The sequence below is a fragment of the Apteryx mantelli genome, chromosome 1, assembly GCF_036417845.1.
Source record: "Apteryx mantelli isolate bAptMan1 chromosome 1, bAptMan1.hap1, whole genome shotgun sequence".
NCBI lineage: Eukaryota > Metazoa > Chordata > Aves > Apterygiformes > Apterygidae > Apteryx > Apteryx mantelli.
In genome coordinates this window covers 15,965,073-15,992,025 of record NC_089978.1, presented here as the reverse complement: position 1 = coordinate 15,992,025, position 26,953 = coordinate 15,965,073, and the positions used below count along the sequence as shown (strand labels likewise).

General features: G+C 37.1%; 1 protein-coding gene across 1 annotated transcript in view; it reads right to left on the bottom strand.

The window, feature by feature from the left end:
- Positions 1-26,953, bottom strand: part of ARHGAP42 (Rho GTPase activating protein 42) — a 166,579-nt gene that overhangs the window by 102,258 nt on the left and 37,368 nt on the right. Inside the window, exon 3 of the mRNA XM_067289754.1 lies at positions 8,658-8,719. Within this exon, the coding sequence (XP_067145855.1) occupies positions 8,658-8,719 (62 nt within the window). The remainder of the gene's footprint in view (positions 1-8,657; positions 8,720-26,953) is intronic.

The window sequence follows — 26,953 nt, the reverse complement described above, 5'->3', positions numbered from 1 at the left end:
CGCTGATTAGTCAATTAAGAGCAGCAAATAAAGCTGCTATTAATGGACCACGCCAGCCCACGAGGATATTGTAAACATCATGGGACTGTTTACAGCAAGCCACTACACTAAATCTTTTAATAAAATTCTTCATAGCCCAAAGATCAAAGATTTCTTGTAATCTTTTTATACTGTAATAAGCAGAAATCGTCTTAGCACTTTACTAATCAGATATCCAAAGGGAGGCACATGCCAATAAAAGCGCCCAAACATAGAAACCAGGAGATATTTTAACAGATAACCAAAACAATTATATTAACCTACAGTGTAGTACTCCTGTGACAAATATTGCTATTGCTATTTTAAATATTAATGGTTATCCCCAATTTCCTTTCTCTGCAAAAAAAACCCTGAATAGCAAATACTATAAGGACACTAATCATTAAGGCCTTCTTACTAAGGCTTTGTATGCTGTTTGTATAACGTTACAGATGCATCAGTGGTATGAAATATTATAAACAAGGCACAGAGCTAGTGAAGGCTGTTAGCCTCTTCACTCCCTTTTTCCCTTCCTCTTGAAGGATTATCTTAGCTCCTACCCATGTCTCTTGGCCCATCAAGACAGTCTAGAGCTCACTGTTTGACAGCAGCTAACCAGTGGGGATCTACACAACAGAGCTACACTTTGGCACCTCTGACAAAAGATGTTTACTAGAAGAAAATGACTATATCATGATTCAAGCTCTTGGACAACTATCTCACCAGCAAAGACTGTCTTAAAAACAGTCAAATTGCTCTCCTCCTCACCTGGTAGGCCTGTAAGGCAACAGAATGATTTAGGACCAACTTAAGTAGGTCAATGTGCAAAAGTCCTTGTAGAGGCTACGATTCTTCACATATGCACATTTATATTAAGAGGAAACAATTCACATTTTCAAAAGCAAGAATCTGAAAAGAGAAAGCTGCTAAGAAGTACAGCACAGAAGCCGGACAATATGCTTTCCTGTGATTTCATCATTTTCTGGTGGTTTCATTCATACCAGCTAAACCCCTGAGCAAATCCTGTGTGTTACTCTGTCACAGCAAAATGATTCCAGAAGTCTTTTCTGCAAACTTAAAGATAAAAGGGGTCTACATTTCAATCCCAGATGTTAACAGGTGGGCACTGAAATGAGAGAGACTAGTTATAACTAATTTCAATTGATATCAGTTTAAGTTTTTAAGTATTAACATCATCAGAAGTGACAGGGTAACTTCATTTTTTCTTCATTTTCACAAAAATATTGCAAGAAATTTTTTAAGAAAGAAAATTATCTGAGAAGTTTAGAACAGTATTTTAAATGAAATTAGGAACGTATCGAGTGTATGATTAAAAAATAACACTAAGAGCCCCATATGCATCCCTAGACATTATTATTTGAGAATATTATGGAAGTTGACACACTGCCATCCGGAAGAACCAGCTAACACTCTGTATTAAAAGTAACCATGATTTTATCCTCCAAATTGTCAGGACTGATATGTTTCTTCTATTTTGGGGAAAATTAAAAAATGTCCATGGGTACATAAAGTTGATATCAGACTACATTAATGACGTAGTCATAAATGAACAGGAAGTGAGATGTTTCCTTTTATTACTCTGAATTATACTCTTTGTTTTTTTTAAGTTGAACACAAATGTTAAGAAACCTTCATTGAGCACATAGACTTTTGTAGTTGAGCCGCGCAGAACAGGATAGCAAGCAGGGTTCCTTCTAGCCCAGGACAGTGCGAGAGGGAAGCAGCTTTGTGAATTGTCCCTTAACAGAAACAAGAGGACCCAGCGCAAGCCTGCACCCTGGCAAACCTGCACAAGGGAAATTTGCTTTTTATTTGTTGCTTTCATTTATCAGTTGGAGCCGGCACTGATAACTTCTGTAGACAACTGAAGGTATAGTTCAAACATGATCTTTTTCATAGTAACTCTATCAAAGTAATTACTATCTTCTTGATGGTTATTCTGGCCCAGAAAGTCATCCATTTTCCTTGTGTGCATTGAAGTGAGGGGAAGCGGCTGATGGCAAGTCAAGGAAGGAATTATTTTTCCAGCTGGATCGCTTCTCCAATTATGTTCACTACCCAATCACACAAACATTCATACCACCACAACAAAGAAGACTGGACGTTTTGTTAAATGGCTCAAGAAGTACACTATAAAACTGTAATTAATACGAATATCAAACCATTTTTTCAGGTGTCACCGAACTCCACTCCAGTTAGCTCTCAATTTTTACAGTGACAGTAGTTGGGACACAAAGCTGATTTGTGTTTGGGGCAGAAAGCTGGTTTGAAAGCCATTCATTAGTTAAAAGCTTCTGTAAAAGATTTATTCAACCATTTTACAGCTAAAACACTGCATACAACTGTACACTGCTGCAGTCTATATCATCTCTCTTCAACAACAATTTCCAAAGCTAACATACAATAACATTCACAACATAGTATTATATACTTTAAAAAATAAAATTCATAATTTATTAATGGTAATGACACATCATATTTTTCTCCTGGAGAGGCAAATGAAAACCATATGGAAAAATTATTCTATATGTAAAAATAAAATGGAAGGAATTAATTGAAGATGCACCCAAAGATACACCTCCAGATAGTTATCGGGAGGGCAAAAATTCACACATGTCCAAATCGTCCATGTCATGGGATCTGAGGCAAATTCCAGAAGGGCAAGAAGGAAGCAGCAAGATAGTGAAGTTGAAGATACTCCTATGCTAGTGAGTGCTGTGCCTTGGACAGAGATTTCCAGGTGAATTTATAATACTGAACAGGCTGAAGCAGGAACCGCTCATCTCTACAGTGTGAGGCACAGCTGTGCTCTACTGTTCTAGACTTGGTCATTTTTTATCCAAGCTCTTTGAGCTATTAGAAGCAGATGGTTCCTCAAAGCAGTCCTTCAGATCCCAACTTCCCTTTCCTAGGGGACGAAGAGGACTTAATCTGCTGAAGCATTGCCTGCATCCTAGTCTGCAGGCCTTTCCTATCCACTTCCAAGCAGGGAAGTGAGGCCAGTGAGGACAATGAGATTTGGCAGTGATACCGCTACCCCATATATAGAATAAATTCCCCAAGCGAGGCATTCAATAAAGGGAGAAAAGAGGAGGAGGTGCTTTTTCTTTTGTCTTTCTCTAGCTGTTATCACAGTATTTGCAAAAGCTCAGATTGGGAAGCAGAGAGTAACAGCCTCTGTGAAAAGGCAGTGGGAGAACTGGGTAATAAACAGTGTTATGATGACAGAAACTTTTAATCATATTTGAAGCAAGATTTGTTTTTGTTTTTTTTTTTAATGTTAGTTCTTAAGGAAGTGAGACTAAGGACTGTATCATCAGCAAAAAATAAAATAAAATTCAAGGGCTGAACCTGCTGCTGAAGACTATCAGGTCAGTCTGCCAATAGGTTTTAAAGGATGCTGAAGCATGTCATTGCAATCTCCAAGCCTCCAGATAACATTAATTTAATCTATTTGAACTACTGCTACTCAAAGACATAAAAATGGCCATATTATCTCCTCTACTCCAGTATCACCACAGTGATCAGTAGCATATTATAAGGGGAAAAGTATACAAAATAAGAATATATAATAATTATAGTAGAATAATGAAAGTAGAATATATAATAGCAGAATATTTAGTTCCTCGAGTAGTAGTTACATCTAGACTATCCCAGGACCTTCCTTCAATAAAATTGATATGAAAATTGAAGAGTGCAGAAAACAGTTATCAAGTATATCAAAACATCATCATATACTATTTTTTGTCATTTTAAGAGAGAGAGCTTGTTAAACAAAATACCAGGTGTATGCAGGTATATGCAGTCTCACAGTGCTACTATATGTGATTTTACAATTTTTCCCCTTTATAATCTGGGTAATATAAGCAGCATCTGTGGAGGAAAGATTGCTTATTCTTCTGGCAGAATCTGCAGCCCACTTCACATATACGAAAAAGGTTACTTCTCCTCAACAACATACTGAGTCCTTAGGTATCTGATGTTATGAACCATTCCATGGATAACAGGTTTTAATAGTTCATTTATTTTTCTCCAAGTGCAGCTTTTGAAACTCAGAATGTCGATGCTTTCCCTGGAAGTAGCAGAAATAGCATCAGACCCCTTGCACGAGGGCAAATACAGTACTACAATGAGAGCATCCAGTTAATATGAAAGAACCACTACAACAAGATACTCTCTGAAGCATGAAGGTTATAAGATACTCACAAAAGGACAGCTGTTAGAGAGCAAAACATCCATCAAACATAATACTACATAACTATTCACTTCAGAATTTTTTTGTACTGTCTCCTGAAGTACTTAATACTGGTCAGGAGTTCAAAGTAACCATACACATCTCACTGATATGATGCCAGAGAAAAGAGCCATAGGACCCTCTGTCCCATTCATCACTTGCCAGCAAACCATAAAAACTGGGTAAACAGCAAAGAATGTAACAGTTGAGAGGCCTGTTTCTGTTCAGCATTTAGTAATCTTTCAGAAATAATCTGGGAGTTATATTCAAGATAACATAACACTGAAGATAATGTATTCAATGCTTCAAATTGATAGGGGAACTCAAGAAGGAGGAAATTAGTAGCATGAACTAATCCATCCGTGTGTGTCAACACAGCATTAATCCTAAGAAAGGAAAAGGAATTGTATTTTATATTACTCCCAGTACATTTCTATTTGTTATAAAGTTTAATAACATCAAATGAAAAGGAAACATCATACATGAATCGCTAAAATCAAAACAGCTTATCATTTATTTAACAGTGTAAATTCAACAAGAGCAGAAGGAAATTATTTTAAAAAAGTTCCCTTGATATAGACCCAACTGTTCACATGAAATTAAATTATGGCATCTCTATTGTTCCCTAAAAATCACTGGAAAATAGAGGTCATTATTTTACATTCCCTGAAGGCTTGCTGCTGAAGTCATTGGAAAGGCATTGGGGATGAATCTTTTTATACAGATGATAGGCTACCTATAAAATCTAAGACTTAGAAATAGTTTTGTTTTGTTTTTAATCTACCATTTACCAACAGGATCACTAAATTAATAAAACGAAAAAATGATGGCTATCAAACATAAGGCTGTATATCATAAAAATTGTCTTCTGCATTGCTTTTTCCTTTGTTTGTTTAAGGGGGAAAGGTTAGTGCATGACCTGTGTTTTTTCTAAGCCTACTAGTCAAATTTTCTGTATCAGCAAATAGAGGACAGAGACAAGGACAGAAACTTTTTTTTTACTTATGAAGAATTTAATAGAGAGTTATCAAAGCTCTCAGATGAGAGACAAATTGGTGCTATGAATACATGACTTTCCACATTCAAGTCTGATTCATGCACTCACATGCATGCTTGCCAGGGTCATCAATTAGTAGTAAAAAATTCAAAATCATTAGCCAGTAAGTAAAATCAACATCTGTCATTCCATATTCCCACACATTCAGCATTTGCTGACATACTACTGTCTTCTACGATCACACACTTCAAGCGGTTAAAAAAAAAAGGTGCAAATGGTAAGAAGTGCATCTGTAAACAGGCACAACACTGGCCAGCTGGTTTTCTCAAAGCCTTCTGCAAGATGTCAAAAAGAAAAGATCTGTATTCCTATCCTTTTTTACTTTTGCAAGTATTCTCTTTTTAAGTAAAGGAAAAAAATTTTTAAAGACTTTCATGCCCTGTCTCAAGCTTTCCAGTCAGCTGACAACTTTTTTTCTAAAATCATCACTAATCTGCAAATTAGCTGGCTTGAAGTGCTTCCAGCAGCAGAATCAAAGCGTACATATAATGCTCCTTGCTTCCTCAGAAACTGGCAAAAAATGTTTTGAAGTTTTCACAGTTAAATCACAAGTTTGCTGAGCAGAAAACTCTTATTATGAGGTATCTGTTCAGCATCCAGCCATGGTACCCTGACCTTTATAGGGGCCTCTGGATCCTACGACAGCATGCATAAAACTTCAGTAAGAGAACTGGAGAATCACAAACGATTATCTTTGACACCTTTTGGCTTGCTTTTTGTTATTGTTGTTTGGTTTTGTTTGCTTTTAACTTCTAAACCCTTACAGCAAAGATGTATATCATAAGATACAAGAAATGTATTCATTATAGTATGAAAAACTGAAAATTAATGGGTTTCTTTTTTTTTTCTGATAAGGGCAAATAAAGTCAGGATTGTCTGACTGTTTCTAAGTTTATTTTCTTTCCCATCTTTTATTTTTCTGCATCTAAGTAATCAGAAAAAGGAAATCCAAACACAATCCTTAAGTACGTGCACCGACAGCATAGCAGGACCTCTGGTTTGCACGCCTGTATGGCAGTTAGTACAGCAACATTTTAGCCTACTTTTCTGCAGTGCTTAGAATTTTGTGCTCTAGGGCTAGAGCAATAAATAATGCAGTCCATGTACATTATACTCAGTGGAAAGCACCTCTGTCTTGGAAATGCCATCACAGTGGGGAACTCACTAAACTGAGAAAAGAAAACCAAGAAAAACAAACTCTCTTTCTCATTTCTAAAGTTTACCCTAGAGAATAGAGTGGGCACAGCAACTACGTAAAATCTAGACAGGACTGTTTTATCCTGTGTGTATTTTCTAAAGCCTCAGCCTGAGGTTTTCATTTTTGCATTTGTTTCTACTATGAACAGATATTTTAGGAAGTTTAATTCCCAGAATAATCATCTAATTCCACCAACAGGCAGCTCATAACTGTTTAAAAATAGAAAAAAGAAATCCTAAGCTTGCTGAATTCTCTTCTTGTTCAAAAATCACTACCCTGATAACTGCATGTCTTCAGTGCTCTCAACAGGAACCTTCAGTTGGAAGAACATACACAGAATGGGGTTTTCAAACTCAGAAAAGAGCTGGATGTGAATGGTTTCCCATCAAGTGCAACAGCCCAATTTCCCTACACATGAATATTATTTGCCACTTTATTTACAAGGCTTTGATGATTGTATTATATTAAACATATAGCCAACTGTAAAGTAATTTTCCATGACACTGAAATTTCACGCAGGGCTCTGACCCTGGATGGGGGATCGGAAGGCTCAGCTATTGAATCTGTGCAAGACCCACTGAAGTCACACTAAAAACAGAACAACAGGCAGCTATCTGACTGGGCTTTTGCTCACTTATAAAATTAATGGTTTTCTTTCCCCTTTTACTGTACTTGTCTTCCTATATCAAGTAAAATATTATATAGAATGATTAAATTATAAACTACAGAAAGACCAGAAACTTCTAGAAGTAAAAACGAGTGACTCATCTGAGGATAAAAAAAGAATAAAATCAAAAGGAAGTTACATACACACATTATGAAAGACTAACCCATTTTAAAAATACAGCTGTCACCTCTTCATTGCTTTTCCTTCTCCTAATAGTTACCTCACAATAATCTTTAACCTAAATTGGAAAGCTATTCACCTGAAACACTGCTTAATAAGTAATTCAATGTGTGTTCTGGTAAACATCTTTTAAGGAGGTACATCTGAACACTCACCTTCATACTCTTCCTCTCAGTACCATATACAAAGGAAGAAAAACAAAAGCTTAGTTTGAACCAAAAGCTTGCACTTTTCTAGGTTTAGGTATAATAACTATGCAACTGTACCATATGAACATTAATGATTTTGCTACTTTAAAATATTAATGTAACACAGAAATAGCAGACTGATTCTATGCTTATTTACTTCTAGGAAAGAGAGCCTTTGCAAACCTCTTCTCAGATTAATAAATTTCTCCCAATCTGAGTCATAAGATTCTTTCCCCCACCTCCAGGAGTACTCATAGGAGGAAGAAAAACAAAAGACAGACATGGTAATTGGATGGATGTGAGCTAGCTAATCTTTCACAATATTTAAAAATCCCCCTACTGAGGTTCATCCTTACCAGACCAATTCATTTCTTCTTTATTTATGACTGACTTCCAAGGAAGAAAAAGTAGTCTTGTTGCTTATATGGAACTTTTTTAAAAAAGATTTGCAGGAGAATATATTTGAAACTCCATTAACAAAGCTATATCAGAACACAAGTGTAAATAAAAGCATACTGCAGATTCAACAGTATGGAAACAAAGGGAATAGGAATAGTATCACAGAGGGCAAATCTGACAAGTTTGATCTAGAATATTGTACATGAGTTTGTCAGAAGCAATGAACTTGGCTTCTGTTCCTACCACTTACTTTTTATATTCTTTGAGTATATAATCACTAGACTCTTAAAATACAGACTCTCTAAAAATATAGACTTCATTAAGTATAAATATTGATCTATATTTCCATTATAAGATCTTCATTTACAGTTTACTTTATTACTGTACCTTGTGAATAAAAAGGCAAGAGGGGGGAAAGGAAAAGTACATCAGTGTTCAAAGCTATTTGGGGAAAAATTGTGAGAAAACAGTTTTTAAAGCAATGCAGAAGTATCTGGCTGAACAAACCACTAAATATTGGAAGTCCGCACTAGCACATTTCTGTCTTTGCAGAACATCAAATGATTCTTATGAAATATTTACTGAAATACTTATTGCACAAAAATAAAAAATTAAAAAACATTTCAAGAGGAATGAAAAATGTAGTATTTAATATAAAAAGTCCCAATGCAACCTATTATTCCCACGAGACTTACCAGGCGCCTCCTCTCCTCTTCAACAGCAATCAGGAGCCGGGCAAACTCTTTCAGTGACTGAGCTGAAAAGAAAACCAAAAAAAGAATGTCCAGATCAACATTATATTTTAAAAGACCAGATAAGTCTGTGAACCAGACTGAAAACATAGTGATAAGATACTATTCTTGCATAGTACTTCACTAAGGAGGTCAGTAGTCATTAACTATTTAAAAATGAGGCACAGAGCACTGAAGTGAACAGCAGGTCAACAGCAGGTGAAGAGAGAGGACCTCAGATTCCAGGAAAGAACTCTAGTCCTAAGAGTCCTATGTACAAAAAAATAAAAGTCTAAAAGAAATATGGCAAACTCGTTATCCTGAAATGTGCAGAGGTCATTCTCAAAACAGAAGAGGAAATAATTCTATATGCAGTTACAAAATTCACTCTAACACACAAGCAGCAGGAAGAAACTTGAAAGAAAAATCCTGAGTTTCTCCTATTAAAGAGCAGCAACAAATATTCCAAAGAACTATGAAAACTATTCAGTTAAAAATATGAATGCCAACATCTTAGAAGAAATACATTACTTATGCCAACTATTTAGGTCTAGGGGCTCCTTGGCTTTCTGTTTTGCAAGGACAAGCTCTCTCAGGTGACAAAAGCAGAACAGATGATCAGTTTATAAAAAACTTAGAATTCTGCACCTACTGTAAGAGAATCTTTGCTCAAAACTACCTTAAAATATAAGTCAAAGGGTTATACCGAAAGTCAATAGAAACATGATAAAAGCATTAACCCGTAAAACAGGGCAAGAAAGGGGAAAACATTCCAAAAACTCTGGGAAATGGTCATTGTCTAGAAGAGTGTCCAACTAGTGACACTAAGGAGACTACTGTAATCCGAAAAGACCTCCTTTACATCCGTATCACAGCACTGAGCTAGAAAACGGGGATTTCCATACCATGTATGCATTGCAACAATCATCTGTGACATGATGCTTCATAGTGTCATACATAATCATCTTTTTCCTGTTTTAAACAAGTGAATAACTACCTTCTTCCAAATAACTCAACATGAACAACGTGATACTGGTCTCCAAAAAATTTACTGATAAGACAAGTAGCATGCCTTCGGAAAAGAGGGCATTGAGACAGTCTTGCATGGCCAGCTGAGAGGATGATAAGCAAGGCTTCATTCTGATGTAGGCTAGTGGTGCAAATCTTTCTAGGAAAATCCTATCTTTCCATCTACATTACTTTCCCAAGGGCATATGGGTTGTTCAGAATTCAGCATCATAGCTCCACAGGCAAAAATGCAAGATAAGAAGCTTTTACAGTTAACTAACATATGCTACTGAGTGTAGGCTAACAGAACTCCTGCCCTCTTAGTTATTTTTCCATTTTCTTTTGTTACCAGATCTATCGCTCTCCAATAATAAAGCTTCATCCACTTCCAACTTCCCTGAAAGATTTTTGGAAATAAGTACATTTTCTATAGGACCTGTTACGTTCCGTTACTTTCTAAGAGGAAGCCACTACGCAGCTTGCCTTGGCTGTGTTTTCAGTATCTACAAACTGTTACTTAGCTTTAAGACCATACCCAAATAGCTTTATCCCTTATCCCATCTAGACTTTGCAGAGGTCACTACTGCAATCTTCTTGCTCTCTTTTAACTTATACAACTGAAAAACATTTTGCTGTTTGTTCCAGGTTCTTCTGCAAGATCTTACATAGTTTAATTTCTGTAATTGTAATGCTACACCTGCATGGCTTGACCTCTGATTCTTTCTCTGCTGACAAATCCTTTTTCCCGTCATTACTCATGAGCTCTTGTTTATTCCAAATACACTTGGTGAGTTAGATATCCATCCAGCTGGGTTTGAAGCCTTTTCCTCCAAGTTTTTTCTTTTTGCTCAGAAAACAATCATCAGATAATTTTGGCACCTTTCAAGTAAAAGAAATTCTAAGCCTCCGTTACAAGCTCTGAGCTCCTCAACTCAGGTTTACTAGATGAGTCCTTTAGTTTATCAGTGTTAATTCTTGACATCAAGAGCTCAGTTTCATAACTACCAAATTAAATTGACCACTATGTCAGCTCATAACATCCCACCTATCAAAATAAAGTATAGAAACGGCTGATGAACTGAGTCGTGAAGTTATCAGATGAGATACCTCTTGACTACTACGTTCAAAAATATCTGTGTACCCATTATGAAACTGTAAAAACAAAATAAATAACAAGTATCCCCAATAAAATTAACAAGAGACTATCCTTACCAGTAAAAAAACAGGACAGAGTCAGCTTATCATTTGCACCACATGGCAGGGTGATTCTTTACCCTCCATTAAAAAATTAATTTTTTCAAATAAAATAGGATAAACATACTGTTTGAATGTTATTACCTATTCAGGGAATTAGGATGCACTTTAGAAAAACAGCTGAATTTCTAGTAAAGTCAGCAACATAAATTGTTTCCAGATTATTTCACTGAAATAAACGGTCATTTTTAAACCACAAGATGATGTGTTATTGCAGTCACATGTTGAGATTCCATTCCCCCCTCTTTTTTTTTTTTTTTTTTATTGTGGAGTCACTTATAGTAACAGAATTATTTCAAATAGAAATTATCATACTAAGCACTATAGCTGTGTAATTAGGGCAGATCCAAAACACACTGAAGTATAAAGTTTTTCCCACCACACCAAGCCTTATGGTACTCTAAGTTTCTGAGCACATCATTAAAATCATTTTTAATACAACAAAGGCTCATGACATAACTTTATCATTACAGAGCTTGAAGAAAAATATGATTTTACACCTTTGAACAGCTGAGTACAAATATGGCCAGTCTCCAGCCCCCAAATATGGGGAAACTTCTTCTAAATCAAATGGAGGGGGGCATGTGGGGGAGCAAACAAGGAAAAGCAATATTGGTGAGAAGAAAAAAGTATGCTTTCTGGTCAGACAATATTCAGTGTTCTTAGGAGCAAAAAGATAGTAAATTAACAACAGCAGGAAGCAGAAACTAGGCAGAAGAATGACTGAAAACTGTGAGGAGGAACTAAAAGCAATAAGAGAAGCTTCTGCTGCATCTTCCTAATTTCAAAGTAGAACTAGAGGCTTTTTAATTTCTAAATTGAAACTTTTGCTTAGGATATAAATAAAACCAGGTCAGCTAAAGAAAAAAAAAAAGCTACAAGAATATGTTCTGTGAGTATGCATACTAATGTTTTCTCAATGTATAACACACTGAAATATAAAAGGAATAATAATACATCCTGTATACAATGCCTCAGCTAAGCCTGAGAAGCTGCCTCCATCTTCCCCCTTTCTGTTCCCCTCACTTTTGGGGGGATTATAAAGGTCAAAGCTTCACTAAATGCACAGAATCTACATTCTTCAGCAGCACTGTCTAAAACAAATCATTTCCCTGATCCTTGAACGACCTCCCTCGCAAAGGCATCTCCACATCAACACTGACTACAGCTCCACTCTTCGCTGCCTGCCACCGTCCACATTCAGTTGGTGCCCACAGAAGCGTGCCAAGTATCCTGGCCTGCCACAGCACGTACGGAGCGGAAAACCCCAGGCACATCGTGCAATTCAGATGTATTGAAGGCTGCATTTCTAGTACATCGATAGACCCCTCAGCAACGAGGATGTCTCTGGTGGCCTCCCTGGTTTTTCTGCCCTTGCGATGGCACCACATCACCTGTCCAAAAAAGTTTAATCACTGCTAGCTATCCAGCAATATCAGCGAGTTTTGAGCACTTTTGAATCTTGGATGTGTTACTCCCTTCTTCCCATACATCCCCCAGTCAGTCTGATCTCAGTGCAAGCCAGGATCTGTCCCCAGAGAACGTCATCTGGGTCGGGAGCTGCAGCAGGAGGCAGCAATGGCAGGCAAGGCAGCCCCTTCCCCTCTCCCTTTTCCCCCGCGTACACTTTTCCCTCCTTCCCTCCCTCCTTTCCCACAGACGCTGCTGCGAGAGCTCTGCCCAGCATCGGAAAGGGGAAGGTAGCCCCGCCGCGAGGCGTGGGGCGGCAGGCCCCCTGGGCGAGCTCCCCGCACCAGGGCGGCCCTCCAGGTCACACCGTGGGAGCACTTTTTTATTAAAAAAATAATAATAATAATTCAAGGTACACTGTGTACTTAAATGCGCAAAGATGTAAAAATCAGAATCATCTGCATTAAGTGTGGCCCACTTTCGCCTGTCAGGAAGTCCACGAATTCCACACAGAAGTCACAACCTTTTCTTATTAATTCTGCAACACGCATTTTTTTTATCCGAATAGACACAGAGGAATTAGAGTGAACTTTGTAAATACAAAAGGGGGGGGGAGGGGAATCAAGTTATTTTACAAGAGGAAATGTCATAGGAATGTGCTGATAAGAAACGATTCCTGAAAACATACTGGTAATCTAGAGTACAATATGTAACATAATATGTATTTAATATTAAGGTTTTCTAATGCTCTTCCATGAAGCAATTATTGGTGGGCCATTTTTAGTAAAACAAAGAAGCATTACCCTAATCAGCTTACTAATACTTTATTCACTCACTTGATTCACATTTAGTTATGAGATGCTAGTTTACATAATCCGAACAGCTTTACAGTCTGCTTCTTATTTAAGGGCTATTCAAAGGATTTGTAAGATACATTTGGCATTATGGTGGAAGCGATGTCCGTGAAAAGCAACTCCCAACATGTAAGCAGAATTGTGTATTTACCCTACTGTATACTTGTGGTCTCATTCATCACAATTAAAACGGGTCACCAGCTGTTTTCGCTGGAGTGTTCCCAACCCAGCAACAACTTACTGCAAAATTATCCTCCTTCAGGAAAAGTATCTCCAGTTATCCTATTTTAAAAATTCACTCTGTATTTTTCAATGAAAAGTGCTTTAGTTAGTTTGCTTCATGAGGAAACAAACTAGCACTACAGTTTATAACCTAGAATTCTGATTTACTGCAGTAAAATCAACCCTGTGGTTCATAGGGGGAAAAAAAAAGAACACTATTAACTTTATGAAGGTTTTGTTACATACTGGTGCAGAGAATGTATCACCTGGAAACAAGATACCTACAGACATTATTGAAGTTACTCTATCAATAATTAGCTTAATACTGAAGCACGGTGTTACATTGACAGTCAAATGTTATATACAATAGGTATGATGTTGTCTACATTCAGGGATCAAAGGAAAACAACATATGTTAAACCAAGAACTAGCTTTAATGTTTGTATGGCCAGTACTGAATTCAAAGATGTAAAACCAAGTTTGAAAGGTAATCCTCAGAGATAAAATGGAAAGTTACTGTGGAGGACCTGAACAAAAATAACTGTTTGCATTCACACACAAATAAATAAATAAATAAATTTTTATTTTTTGTTGTTAACTTATACTTACAGACAGATTTAAACAATGCACAGACAATTTTTAAATATGCTAAAGTGCACTAAACAGGATTCTACAGTATTCTAAGCAGCTATCGCCACAATCTTTAAATATGTGAATGCCAGCCTGGAGTATGTAGGTAAATTGTTCTTACGACATCTTACTGTATGTCTTACTGTTAAAGGAATCCAGTTCATTAGGGCACCAAAAATGTGAGAGCCTGCCAAGACATTTCCTTGCATCTTGCTGGGCTGCGTGAGGAAGCATCTGAGACGCTTTGGCAGGAAGGTCAGCCAGTGCATGTGTGCTCTCCAGAACTGGTCAGATCTAGCACAGACAAGTCAAAACAGGCTCTGAATTCATGCCTGAGCATGAATGTCAATTAAAGACTCCAAGGGAGTTTTCCACAGTAAGTAACACATTACCAAATAAGAATTCAAATGAACCTAAGGCCCATTAAGGAAATTTCCTAAGGATTAACACTTGTTTTACTAGACATCAGTGACAGAGCAGAATAAATACAAGATCTGCAAGTGGCAGGAGGGCTGGGAGAAGAGGCTTTTCCAATTCTAAAAGCAAATATATTGTAAATATGACTTAACAGTTACTATTTCACAGAGGCATTTTCAGAGCTTTTAAGTACTAGCATTATTTGCAGCCACAAACTCTATTTCAAGCAGCTTTTCAAAAGCCACAGCATCAAATAAAATTTCCATCCTTCTTTCTGTGGCTTTAAGCCATATTGAAAATACGGGAAAAAAAAGTAGGACAAGTGGAACAACAGCCCTTTTTGCTGATTGGACAGAAAACATCACGAATTTCAGATAACCACTGGCAGGCCACCACAAATACCTGTAATAAAGAGACATTAACCTGCTTTCTCAGTACTTTACACCTAGCAGAAATCACAGATCTCCTATAAAAGACATAAGGGATTTGTAGTGTATCTCTGAAGGTAGTTAAACTGGATGTCTCAAAATGTCATCACTGCAGTAAGTTTTCAACATACCAAAATGTAAATCCAAAACAGAAATGTCTTGAAATAAGGTCCCAAAAGCCTCTTTGTTTTTGAATAGTTGTCTATATGTTCAACTATAATCCATATCTTATATAAAATAGAAAGATTTCCTTTTGCATTGGCACAATCTGGACTATTAAAAGGTTTGTTACCATTTCATTTTCTTCCTTTTTTTCTATTGAGTAAAAACTCTAAAACTCTGAAAATGTACAGATATCTATAGCTTTAAATGGAATTACAGACACAGTTCAGCACAAAGTGAACAAGTTGCAGGATTGGTGAGTCTGCAAACTCTCTGGAATAAAGAATGATTTGTGCAATTCATAAATATTTCATAACCCAATCTGATTAGGTCTTTGAGTACTGCTGTAATATAATTTAAAAAATAGTAGTACAAGACAAATGCAAAATATTCCTACAAAAAAAAATTTTTTTTAAGATTTTCAGAAAAGGTGTATTCGGACAAGTATATGCCTACTAGATCTTCCCAATTATTCTTCAGGTTTTTACTTTTTTTGTTGGCTGCAGGTATTTATTTCATCTACCATTTTTACTGTAGGTCATTTTCCCTCACTTTCTAAATGGCAACATTTTTGGAGAAACAGAATCACACAGAATGGTTGAGGTTGGAAGGGACCTCTGGAGATCATCTAGTCCAACACCCCTGCTCAACCACAGTCACCGAGAGCATGTGGCCCAGGATTGCGTCCAGACGATTTCTGAATATCTCCAAGGATGGAGACTCCACAACCTCTCTGGGCAACCTGTTCCAGGGCTCAGTCACCCTCACAGTAAAGAAGTTTTTCCTTATGTTCAGATGGAGCTTCCTGTGTTTCAGTTTGTGCTTGCTGCCTCTCGTCCTGTCACTGGGCACCACTGAAAACAGTCTGGCTCCATCCTCTCTACAGCCTCCCTTGAGATATTTAAATGCACTGAAGATCTCCCCTCAGTCCTCTCTTCTCCAGGCTGAAGAGTCCCAGATCTCTCATTCTTTCCTCATATGAGAGATGCTCCAGTCCCCTAATTATCTATGTAGCGCTCCACTTGACTCACTCCAGTAACTCCATGTCTCTCTTGTACTGGGGAGCCCAGAACTGGACACAGCACTCCAGATGTGGCCTCACCAGGGCTGAGGAGAGGTGAAGGATCACCTCTCTCGACCTGCTGGCAACACTCTTCCTGATGCAACCCCAGATACCATTGGTCTTCTTGGCCACAAGTGCACATTGCTGCCTCTTGGTCAATGTGTTATCCACCAGGACCCCCAGGTCCTTCTCCGCAGAGCTGCTTTCCAGCAGGTCAACCCCCAACCTGTCCTGGTGCATGGGGTTATTCCTCCCTAGGTGCAGGACCCTGCACTTGCCTTTGTTGAACTTCATGAGGTTCCTCTCCGCCCACCTCTCCAGCCTGTCCAGGTCTCTCTGAATGGCAGCACAGCCCTCTGGTGTATCAGCCACTCCTCCCAGTTTGTACCATCAGCAAACTTTAATATGGTACAGATCTCAAAGTTCTCCTAAAGTAATTTTTCCTGAAAAGTAGAAGATAAAACAGAGGAGAAGACTAGAGGAGAGGGGGAGGATTCAAAATAGTTGTTTTCTTACCAATTTCATTGTCTTCTGGGCTTCATTCCCAAGATATTAGAAGAAACAGAGTAAATGCTGTCTTTCATTCAGGCTTAAGGTAATATTACTTTTGTATTCAACCAAATTTCAGTTTGCAAGCTAACAGCATGTCAGACAAACTGCAACTTTTAGCTCAGCAGTGGTGTCAAAAGATACATTACGTTACAATTTTAAAGTGTTAAAGAAAATAGTGATAATGGCAAAATAATGGTTCAACTCTTCAAGGGTTTCAGTTTTGTTTAGGTTAAGAAAATAATATTGGATGATGTTAGTTATTCTCCCATTTGGTTTCTCTTACTTCCCTAATCTGGGTATCAGATTTTATGGATCTGTAATAAAGACCTCATGCATTCCTTCAGTCTGTGTTTACATTTATCATGGCCTCCATAAGAACAGAAACAGCAACTATTAGTACCTTCCTGTAATACAATGAAAAATTACTCTGGTAGTGAAAGACACCAGCTGAAGCAAAGATTCAAGTGTACAGGTTTTAAAATGATATGGAAACACCCCCCACACCCACTCTCAGATTGACAGCAAATTCTACCAGCAGACAGTGGTTTAAATTTACAGTCCCAATAACCACAAATTCCCTGGAAGAATTCCGTCACGGGGAGCTACACAAAGGTATATGCAACTATATGCAGACTGTGCTGTTCTCTTTATGCAATCAAAACATGCTTAGAGTAGGCAACGTGAAGCAATTTCAGTCTCAATAAAATAACATTCTTACTATATACTCTGTAATTAGTACTGTAAGTAAACTCTACGAGGGCTTAATCCAATGCTTTTAATGAATTAGTACTATGGCATTTATTTTAATCTTTCAAGATTTTGAAGCAAGTTGTACTTAATCCTGAATTTAAACTTTCCACTCTGATAACTAAAAATCAAAAAACTTCCCATCCCATTTCAAAGACTGTTTATCCTGAGTTAATACAGACACGCCCATAAGAAAAATGAATAGTAACTATAGCTATAATAGTGTAACACAGAGAGCATAACTTAAAGCAGTAATTTAGTTTCCTGTGGCAATTCCTTCCCTGAATTCTGAAGAAACATATTTGTTGCCCCATTTTCTCATCTATTGAAAAAAAGGATGCTAACTTACAAGAACATGCCAAACACGTTCGTCATATACCAGGATCAAAAAGAAAGTATGATAAGAGAGAGACAGAGACACAGAGATGAAAAATGCCGAAATTAAATCTTCTGCAAAAAAAAAACCAAAAAAAACACAAATGAGAAAGCAAGGGAAAAAAAAACAAAAACACAGAATGGAGACAAGGGCTCTGCATTGTTCTCTAAGGAAGATTACATCTTCCACTAAAATAATGGCAAGCAAAGAATTTGATCGGAGCATCACTACTGAAATCCACATAACCAAAGATAAACATACAAAAAAACCAGGCTTATCCCCACTTCATTTGAGTTGCAGCTCTGTAAATCCTGGGTAAATGCAGTGGTATCTGGTCCTCTGCATCATAATTTGGAGCATATTGGCTCCCTGTGGTACTAGCACACAGAGATAGCTGTGGCAAGGTAATGGGTGCTCCAAATTCCCCATGAAGACAAAAACAGAAAGCAAACTAGCACAAATTTATTAATATTCTCTTTGCTTGACCCTCCACTGTTCTTTGGCGTTCAGTGCCCATGTTTTTTCAAGGAGTGATCCACATGAAAGGACACAAGCATTTCCTCTGTCCAGTCTCCTGGGTTTTGTCACAATGTCAAGGCAACAAAAGAGCAAAAAAGGCCAGCAAGTTCGACAGCAAAAATGGAATCTTTTGCTTGAGAACCATAAACATGTGCCTCAAAGTACAGACTATCATGCACCACATGATGCAACAAATCAAGATCTAAGCGTAATCAAAGCTTTGCAAGATGTATTTGCAAGTACAGACTAATATGTACATGCCATATTAGGCAAATGAAATTTTAGCTCAAAAATATTTTTATATTGCACAACTTAATGAGCAAATATAGCAAAGTATTTTATGATAATTTTACTTCTAAACACATGTAAAGCATAAAACAAAGGGTTGCTACTATTAGAAGTAAAAATCCTTTTTCCCATTAAAGAATTGTCGGGGATTTACTGAAAACTTTGTCAGTTAAGTAACTAAATCCAGTTACAAACAGTATCATGCTTGAGAATTCTTTGCTATAAAAGGTAGTTACTGTATCACAGGCACGTAGACAAGTAATGTAAGCCTTAGGCAAGAGTTAAAGGAACGTCTTAAGCCAAGACATTCATGCTTTCCACTCCACTCCTTTTCAACAAGAGTCTATAAAATGCCGCATATATTTATGTACAAATTAAGTAAACTTGCAAGAAAGAAAAGTCAGGTTATCTAGAAGCTCTAGATTCACTGTCAGCACTTGTCAAACACAACACTCAGAGATAACCCTAAGTCATGCAATGTTATGCAATTTAAACCAATCCAACTACTTCACTTAATATCAGTAAATTGACATGCCCTATTCATGCTGAACCTCACAAACCAAATCCAAGTAGAAAATTCTAGATGAATCAAGCAAAGGCAAAATGTTTCTAAAAGTTCCTAAAGATTTTTTAAGGTGGCTGTCTATCCCACAGTATGTTAGTAAAAATAATAATAATAATAATAATAAAGCAATTATTCAAATACCACCACAGTTATAATAAATGCTTCATTCAAAAAACAGCTAATATATCTACCCTGTCCTCTCATTGTATGCTGGTTATACAAGTAATAAATATTTTGAAAATAAATAGACAAATCTCCAAATTGAATTATTTTCTATTTTGCAAATTCTTCTTATAAAATACATTCTGAAATTAATCCTAAAGAATCAGTAACTGAGCCTTATACTTGACAGACTTGACTATAAGCATCAGCCAGTGTTCTACAACTTTTTGTTTTCACTGCATGTACCCAACCTTCACCCTAAAATAGCAACTCCCTTTGGCAGAGCTTACAAACACAAAGCAAAATGCTATCTGAGGCCCACACAGTTTACAGTCTGAGATGGCTGGGCAGACAAGAAAACAATCTAAGAACAGTAACATATTGATTCACCCCAATCAAAGCAGTAAGTCAGAATCTAAAACACTAGTAGAGCTTTGGTATAAAAAGCCCAATATAGACCACTACTAGTCTACAGAATCTCTCCTAACATGTGACATCTTGACGCAAGAGCAGAAAGCTTTTAAATCATCTCAGCAATTAAGCTAGCAAAGGTAGGCTCCTCTCTCCATTAAATAATACAGGGAGTCCAAGAAGATGAGTCTCCCACCTTCAGTAGGTCTGAAGGACATAACTGTAAGTCAGGGAGGCATATCTTATTTCAAAAACATGGATCAATTTCTACTACAATTTGTGGAAATATCAGTGGAGAAACATAAGAATATGGTATTTGTTCTGACAAATCCACTCTATTAATGATTTGGCTTTGACAGATACTTTTCCTTTATGAGCTACTGCCCACAATACACAACTGCCGCAGACCATAGTCAGGTGTTCACAAGTGACACACAGAGACTACATATCTCCACTGCGGGTTAATCTGGTTAATCACCACTTGTAAACCACTGGCACAGTAGCTTTTTATTGGGGAGGGGGGAAGCCACTTGCTTAATTTTCTTTTAAATCTCTATGCATAATTCTCCTTTAATATCACTGCCATAAAATATCAGAAGTTTTGACAAGATTCACAGGCATTACACATTTAAGGGAAGAATTTTCAACAGCACTCAGAAGTGACCCAGCTGTTCTGGGAACATCAATATAGGCTTAACCACTGTTTTTATTGAGGGCAGAGCTTAAGCTACTAATGTGGAATGGTATGTTGTCTCCTGTATTAGCAACTCCAGTTCCACAGGGCTTCTCTGCTTCTTGTCCAGAGTAACAAGGAAAACTACCTAATAAAGTATTCCATAATCATCTATTATTAAATTTGTTCTGTTTTGTCAGAAATAAGGGACTGTATGGATCTCCCAGATAATCCCACGCAGTCACTTGCTCACACAGAAAACCACATCATAAAAACCCTTTCACAAATTAGTAAATGACTGTTTCTCGTCTCCCCCCTTCCTTTATACTCCTATAGAGAAGTGGAGGCTTCTGGTACTAGCCACTGCCTAGATAAGATACTGATACACTTGGACTGAAAAGGACAAATCTTATACCTCCACGATGTTTTAACAGAATATATATGTAAGAGTTTTAGCCAAGGGGGCACTAAGAAACTGCATTTCTATGCCACTATAAAAGAGGGTTTAAAATTATCACACTTGTCAACTGATATTAAAAGAGGAATCAGCCTCTGTTTCCACCTGATGGAGCCACATGCAAAGGCAGCCGCAGGACTGAGGTATCTTTGCTGCATAACTCAACAGGGCGTGGAGAATAAATATTTAATTCATTACCTTTGGTGCAACTGGCAATGAAACAATTTTCATGTGGTTTCACTAGTCACCCTTTTTTGTGCACAGAAGTTGAGTTCTTGGAGACATACTTTGAAACCCTACCAGCTTGATTTGGCCCCTATTGAAACTAGTGGCATAACTTTGTATACTGTAAAAGTCCATCACGCCTGAATGAGTCTTTAAGTAAATTAACTATTAACCTTTGACTTGAACAGATCAGACTTCTCCAGAGCTGACTGATATCCAAGGCCTGTCACAGAAAGAACAGCTTTGAAAACCACAGGACTAGATATTCAGGACTAGATAAGATCAAAGGCAGATTCTGGTTAAGTCACAGATTCCTCCAAGCCTCTGCTGTTTTCCTTTGCTGCCTCCTCCTCTGCAAAATCTCACTGGAAAGGACTGTGATATAAATTGACTAGAAACACAAATCATTAATTTTACTTAAGAAAGCAACTGCTACTTCATACTCAAATTTTCTGAACAGATAAATAATAAGATAATATGGAGAAGAGCATTGGGTAATATATCAAATTGAAAAAGTAATATTCAACCCTAGCATTCCATAAACATTGGAACTGGAAGTAACTACAACTACACTTCAGGCTTGCTAGATCACTGACTCTTTAGAGGCGCATCCACACTTCAAATGAGGGGAAGAAGCCAGTATTTCTATCTTTCCAGCTGTATAAACCTTACATGTGGGTGGCTGTATGTGGGTGCTGAAATAAGAGGAAGGAAAAGTAATATATTGCAGAACACAGCTGAGAATCATTAATACTTTTTTCCATTTTGTAAAATTCATTGCATTTATTACTTGAATGGTGAAGCACTTTAATTATGAACAACATCAACAAATACCTCAATAAATGTTAGGTTTGCTGTAATTGCTTTGTTGAATTTGGGCCTACAAAGTGATTAAGGACATCCTGTGTTTAAAATGCTGAACTTTGTACTTTCTAAAATCAAAACCCTTTCAAAAGTCAAATTCCTCATCTGATTTGTTCAAGCCTGAAGATAAATATCAAAGCTGATCAAACCACTACCTGCTTTTGAAAATGAGTGCCTATTGCTCAAGAGGTGTACCAGCTTGACAGCTCTAAAGTGTTAGGTCCTATTAATAGAACAAGTACACTATGAGCAGCAAGAGTAGACACTTCCCTACCAATTATTTTCAAACCAGCTCTGTAAAGGAAATTCTCCAGGCCTCCGGCTGTAACTGTCTCCCTACAGGCATTCACATTCATTGTGTGATACTTCTGCTGGGATCCCCAGTTCTAGAAGTAATCGTGGAGCTGGACAATAACTAGGCTGAGAAAAAGGAGGGAGGAAGAAGAATGTTAAAGGCATGGAATGAGGATGATAAAGTAGAAAGCATCTACAAGAGTTCAAATAATTAATGTATTAATGAGGGACAAAAAAGATGCTTCGCCTTGACCTGTGGCAGGGATATATTTGCCTATTCAGTTGTTCAGATCAAATGTTGACTCATTTAATCTACTTAGCAGAACGCACCAGGACAGCTAAAGCTTTCACTGTCAATCACCTGCATCAACCTCCTTCTGTAAGCAACCCAAGCTCCAAGCCAAGTGGCAGCCTGAGACATCGCAGTTTGCAGTCCTGTCTATTAGGACGAACCGGCACTAATTTTAGCCTCCCTTAACACACCAGCATGTGAACTGCAGCTCCTCTGTTTCACATCCAGCTACTCCTGTTGGGGGAGAAGGGTAGAGCAGACAGGAAGGGAGGTAACTGCATCAGCCACGCCTGTCTAATTTCTACCATTTGAATAAGCACTTAAAGGTAACAGGGAATGAAGCACGCAAATCTTCTTAACAACCTTCTGATATGTATCTTGGAGAAAAAGAAATCAATAATCTAGGCCTTGTTTTCTTATTTTACCTTTTCCTCCTGCATAGATAAAGGCCTACTGCAACATTATTTTATTTCCTGCTTTGTCAGCCTCCTTTGATCCTCTACAAGCAAAAACAAGATCTGTGGGCTGGACCAACAGAATGCCAACCTCCTTCTTCTGGTGCAGATGCTGTTTTGAAGCCTCTATGGGATGCTAGCACTAACACAGGATCCCTCATTTGTTTTGAGAAACAATAGTGTTCTGAAGAAAGGTGGCATTTGTTTAAATATGCAACAGAGATAAAAAATAATGGTAGAAACAGATTTTAAACAAATATTTCAGACATTTCACATTTTGAATGTGCTGAGTACCTCCCATAATATGTTACTGTTTAACTTTTGCAGATAAAAATAGTCCAACAGCAGTAACAAACAAATCTGTTCTGTTCTCACAGGTGGCTTAGGCAAAGCTGCTTTGAAGGTCACCTAAAAAGTTAAGCTTAAAATTCATTCTTCCAACTGGGAAAAATAAAAAGCTGGCAAATCTAGGCAGGTAATCAATATAGAAAAACAGTATGCAATGTTTCTATGCAAATTCAAAGTTAATCACAAATAGCCTTCTATGCTAATTCAGGATTCAATCCTTTCCCACCCATCTGAAAAAACGCCTTTGGTAAATATGTCTCTAATGTGCTCCACAAGGTCAACACACTCAGGCACTGAGGAGAAAAAAAAAGTTATTGGGATGATGCCTACGCTAACAAAACCCATGCCCGGAACTCCACCCTCAAGGCGGCGGCAAGATCCTCCTCCTTTCTTAGGTCTGATAAGGCAGCAATATACCTGAGCCACTGGAATTCTTATTATACTTATTTGACAATGCCATTCAGAAACCTGGTTACAAAGGGGAATTCAGTCCAAAGCACAGTAGAATATTAACTCTAGGAAGAGCCTACTTGAACGTCCAAGCTAATCTCAACAGGTTAATGAGGTGACCTATAAGATATCCAAGTGATTCAGACTGTAGATGGCTAGGGTATTAAAAAATTAATTGTGAAACACCCAGGAAAATCCAAGAACCACTGCACAATAAATTAAATGAAGATACAGCGGCTTGAAATCATGGCCAGCTTGGCAGGTACATTCCTGATTAGCCTCCAAGTGGCTCCAAAAGAGCTTGCATTCTAACTTAGAGATTGCAATGTCCATCTGTCAAGATTTGCCTCCACACACTTAGGCATAAAGCCTACGGCAAAAAGCTCCTATAATATTTTCCACTTTTTTTTTTTTTTTAATAGAGCACTTTGTGCATAGTCTATTCCACTTAAAAAAAAAAAAAGTAAATTGGCACTTTTTAATGCCTATTAACCTTTTAAACTGTTACAAGAGGTGGGGGAACCTTCTGAATTTTGCTTTTATTTGCATAGTTTTAGACACAAAATTCCCAATGCAGATCCCTCTATTTACTGCTTAGGATGACAGGATGTTATCCTCTAACAAGCTCTCGAAGGGGGCACACAGCAGCTAACTTGAAAGCATTAGGCATGTGGATGCACAGTACAAGCAAAGAAGAAAAGACTGTGAGCTTCTGGCATGCTTGCTCAACTCAAACAAGAACACAGCAGTTCTAACCAAAAATTATGGTTAAAGTTCTTTCTTCGCTTAAAAGAAAAAAAAAAAAAAAAAAAAAAAAAAAAGAGTTCTCCATCCCTAACATGTTTTAGCTGATTTCTGAAAGTTCAGCTTGTAACTAAGCTGCTATATACAACATAATTGCCTGGTGAATTAACAGTTCTACAGATGGCTAGTTACCAGCAATTTTATCGCCCCATTAATGACTTCGGATGTGAGTCAGCAAAGATCATATGAGCCCCAACTGCTAGCAGCACGAAGAGAACTCTGTTCCAACACAGGAAGATAACATATTTTAGAACATCTGACCTATTCCTTGTGGCTCAATTAATAATAATGATTTTACGGAGCTTCATAATCCTATTATATTTCTAAACTGAACATCTGATGCTACTTGAAACATCTGTCATAATACAACTCTGAAACCATTTCTGATTACAGAAAAAAATATATATCAAAACTAACAACCACACAGAGAAATATACATGCCTTTCAGTGCTTCTTCCTAAACAGCACAGACTAATGAAAACCAGATATTAAAGTAAAATGTTGTCATGGCCAACCTTGGATTTTTATCTTGGCGTAGGGGGGATGTAAAAAGAAAAAACAGAATGTATTTATTTGCCTTGGTTACTTTTAATTCTGAAGAGCACAGTCTTACACTATTCATATTAAAACACACTAATTTATGACTATTCCTAATACCAACCAAACAGACAAGACCTTGTTAGAGAAACAAGAAAGCACAATGACAGAACTGTACTGAGTAGTATTTATTATATTATTTCATCTGCATCATCCACAATCCAGATAACACACAGAGAAGAAAACAGGATAAAAACAGGCTTTTTTATCAAGCCTTTATTACAATGCCTTTTGGGGTTGTATTAATTAATCACTATCATTCACTGTGTTATTTGTCGCTTCACAGATGTCACTTCCTGCATAACTTTTCAACTGCACAAAAAATTACAGCTTAGTTGAACCACATGCCACTGGGGCTAATATCCATGTTCTCGTACCAATTAGCATTATTAGGGCTCTTGTAATGCTGCAGGTCACATGCTGCCACATGCATTTCAAAACAGAGGAAGAGACAAGGCTGACAGTTGTTGCTAAGTGTGCATTTTTTACTGAAAAGGCTAGTAAAACTGGGAAGCACTGTTTCTCAAATTCAGTCTGTTGACAGACCTGAAAAGGCTATAGTATGAATCCTTTGATGCTCAAAATTTTAGAAAAATCACGTTGTATTTGATTTGAGGAACAAGTCAGCCTCCTTATTCAAGGAGGAAAGCAGAGTATGTTACAACCTGTGCACAAAATGCCCGATTCTAAAATAAGCACAGTAAATCTCAAAGTTTCTATAAAGAGAATTAGATAAATTTTCATAACTTGCAGCAATGTGGAAAGAATACAGGAATGCATTATACAGTCACAAATAGACATACACATTTTTCTTCTAGAAAGATCATCTCTTCTATAGAAGAACTATTTGTAAAAGAAAACCTAAGAAATCATAAAAATTAGTAATGAAAGAAGAAAATAAAGAGCAAATAAAAATCAAATAATCCAGTAAATTAAATACTAGATAGATCTGTGTAAATACTAAGAATGCTATCATAATTCTGTGTATGCAGAGTCTGTCATGGAGCTTAAAAAAATTACTTTTTACACATGTTGTATGATTTGTGTACTGGAACTAATGACCTGCATAAAGAGAGTATCTAAAAATGCACAGGTTGCAGGAAATACAAATTAAATTGAAGGCTATTATTATAGCTCAGGTTGGCAAGAAGAGCAAAAAATGATGGTGCTTTTAGTTGTCAACTCTGGTATTTCCTTCAAAATAAGCCAAAAATAAACAAAACACTCATGAAACCATCAACTCAGTTCCAAATATTTATTACAGGTAAGGAAAAAACCTTGATAAATGAGTTTCAATTTTGAAAAAAGTTAAAGCTAAACTTTTTGAAGTAATATTTGAAAATTTTGTGTAATTAAGCAATGAAATGACTTAACTTATGTGAAGAGGATACATCCACAGCATTTTGTTGTAAATACATACGCATATACACCCACCTGTGTTGTAAAAATCATTTTTCTACTTTCAAATCAATTCTATATAAAATAAATCTTCTAAATTAGCAGAATTTTTCTTTTCAAAATGGAAGTAGATTCTTTCTTGTTTAAAGTAACATTCCTAGCAGAACTCAAAACTGGATATTTCAACTTTCAGGAAAAAATTGAAACACTATACACAGTATTTTCCCAATAATATTTTACATGTTATTTTCAGTCTGTTTAGGAATGGTGCTATTTTTTCTGGAAAAAGGTGAAGCTGTACACTAAGGCAAGAAAGAAATATATTAGCAAAACCT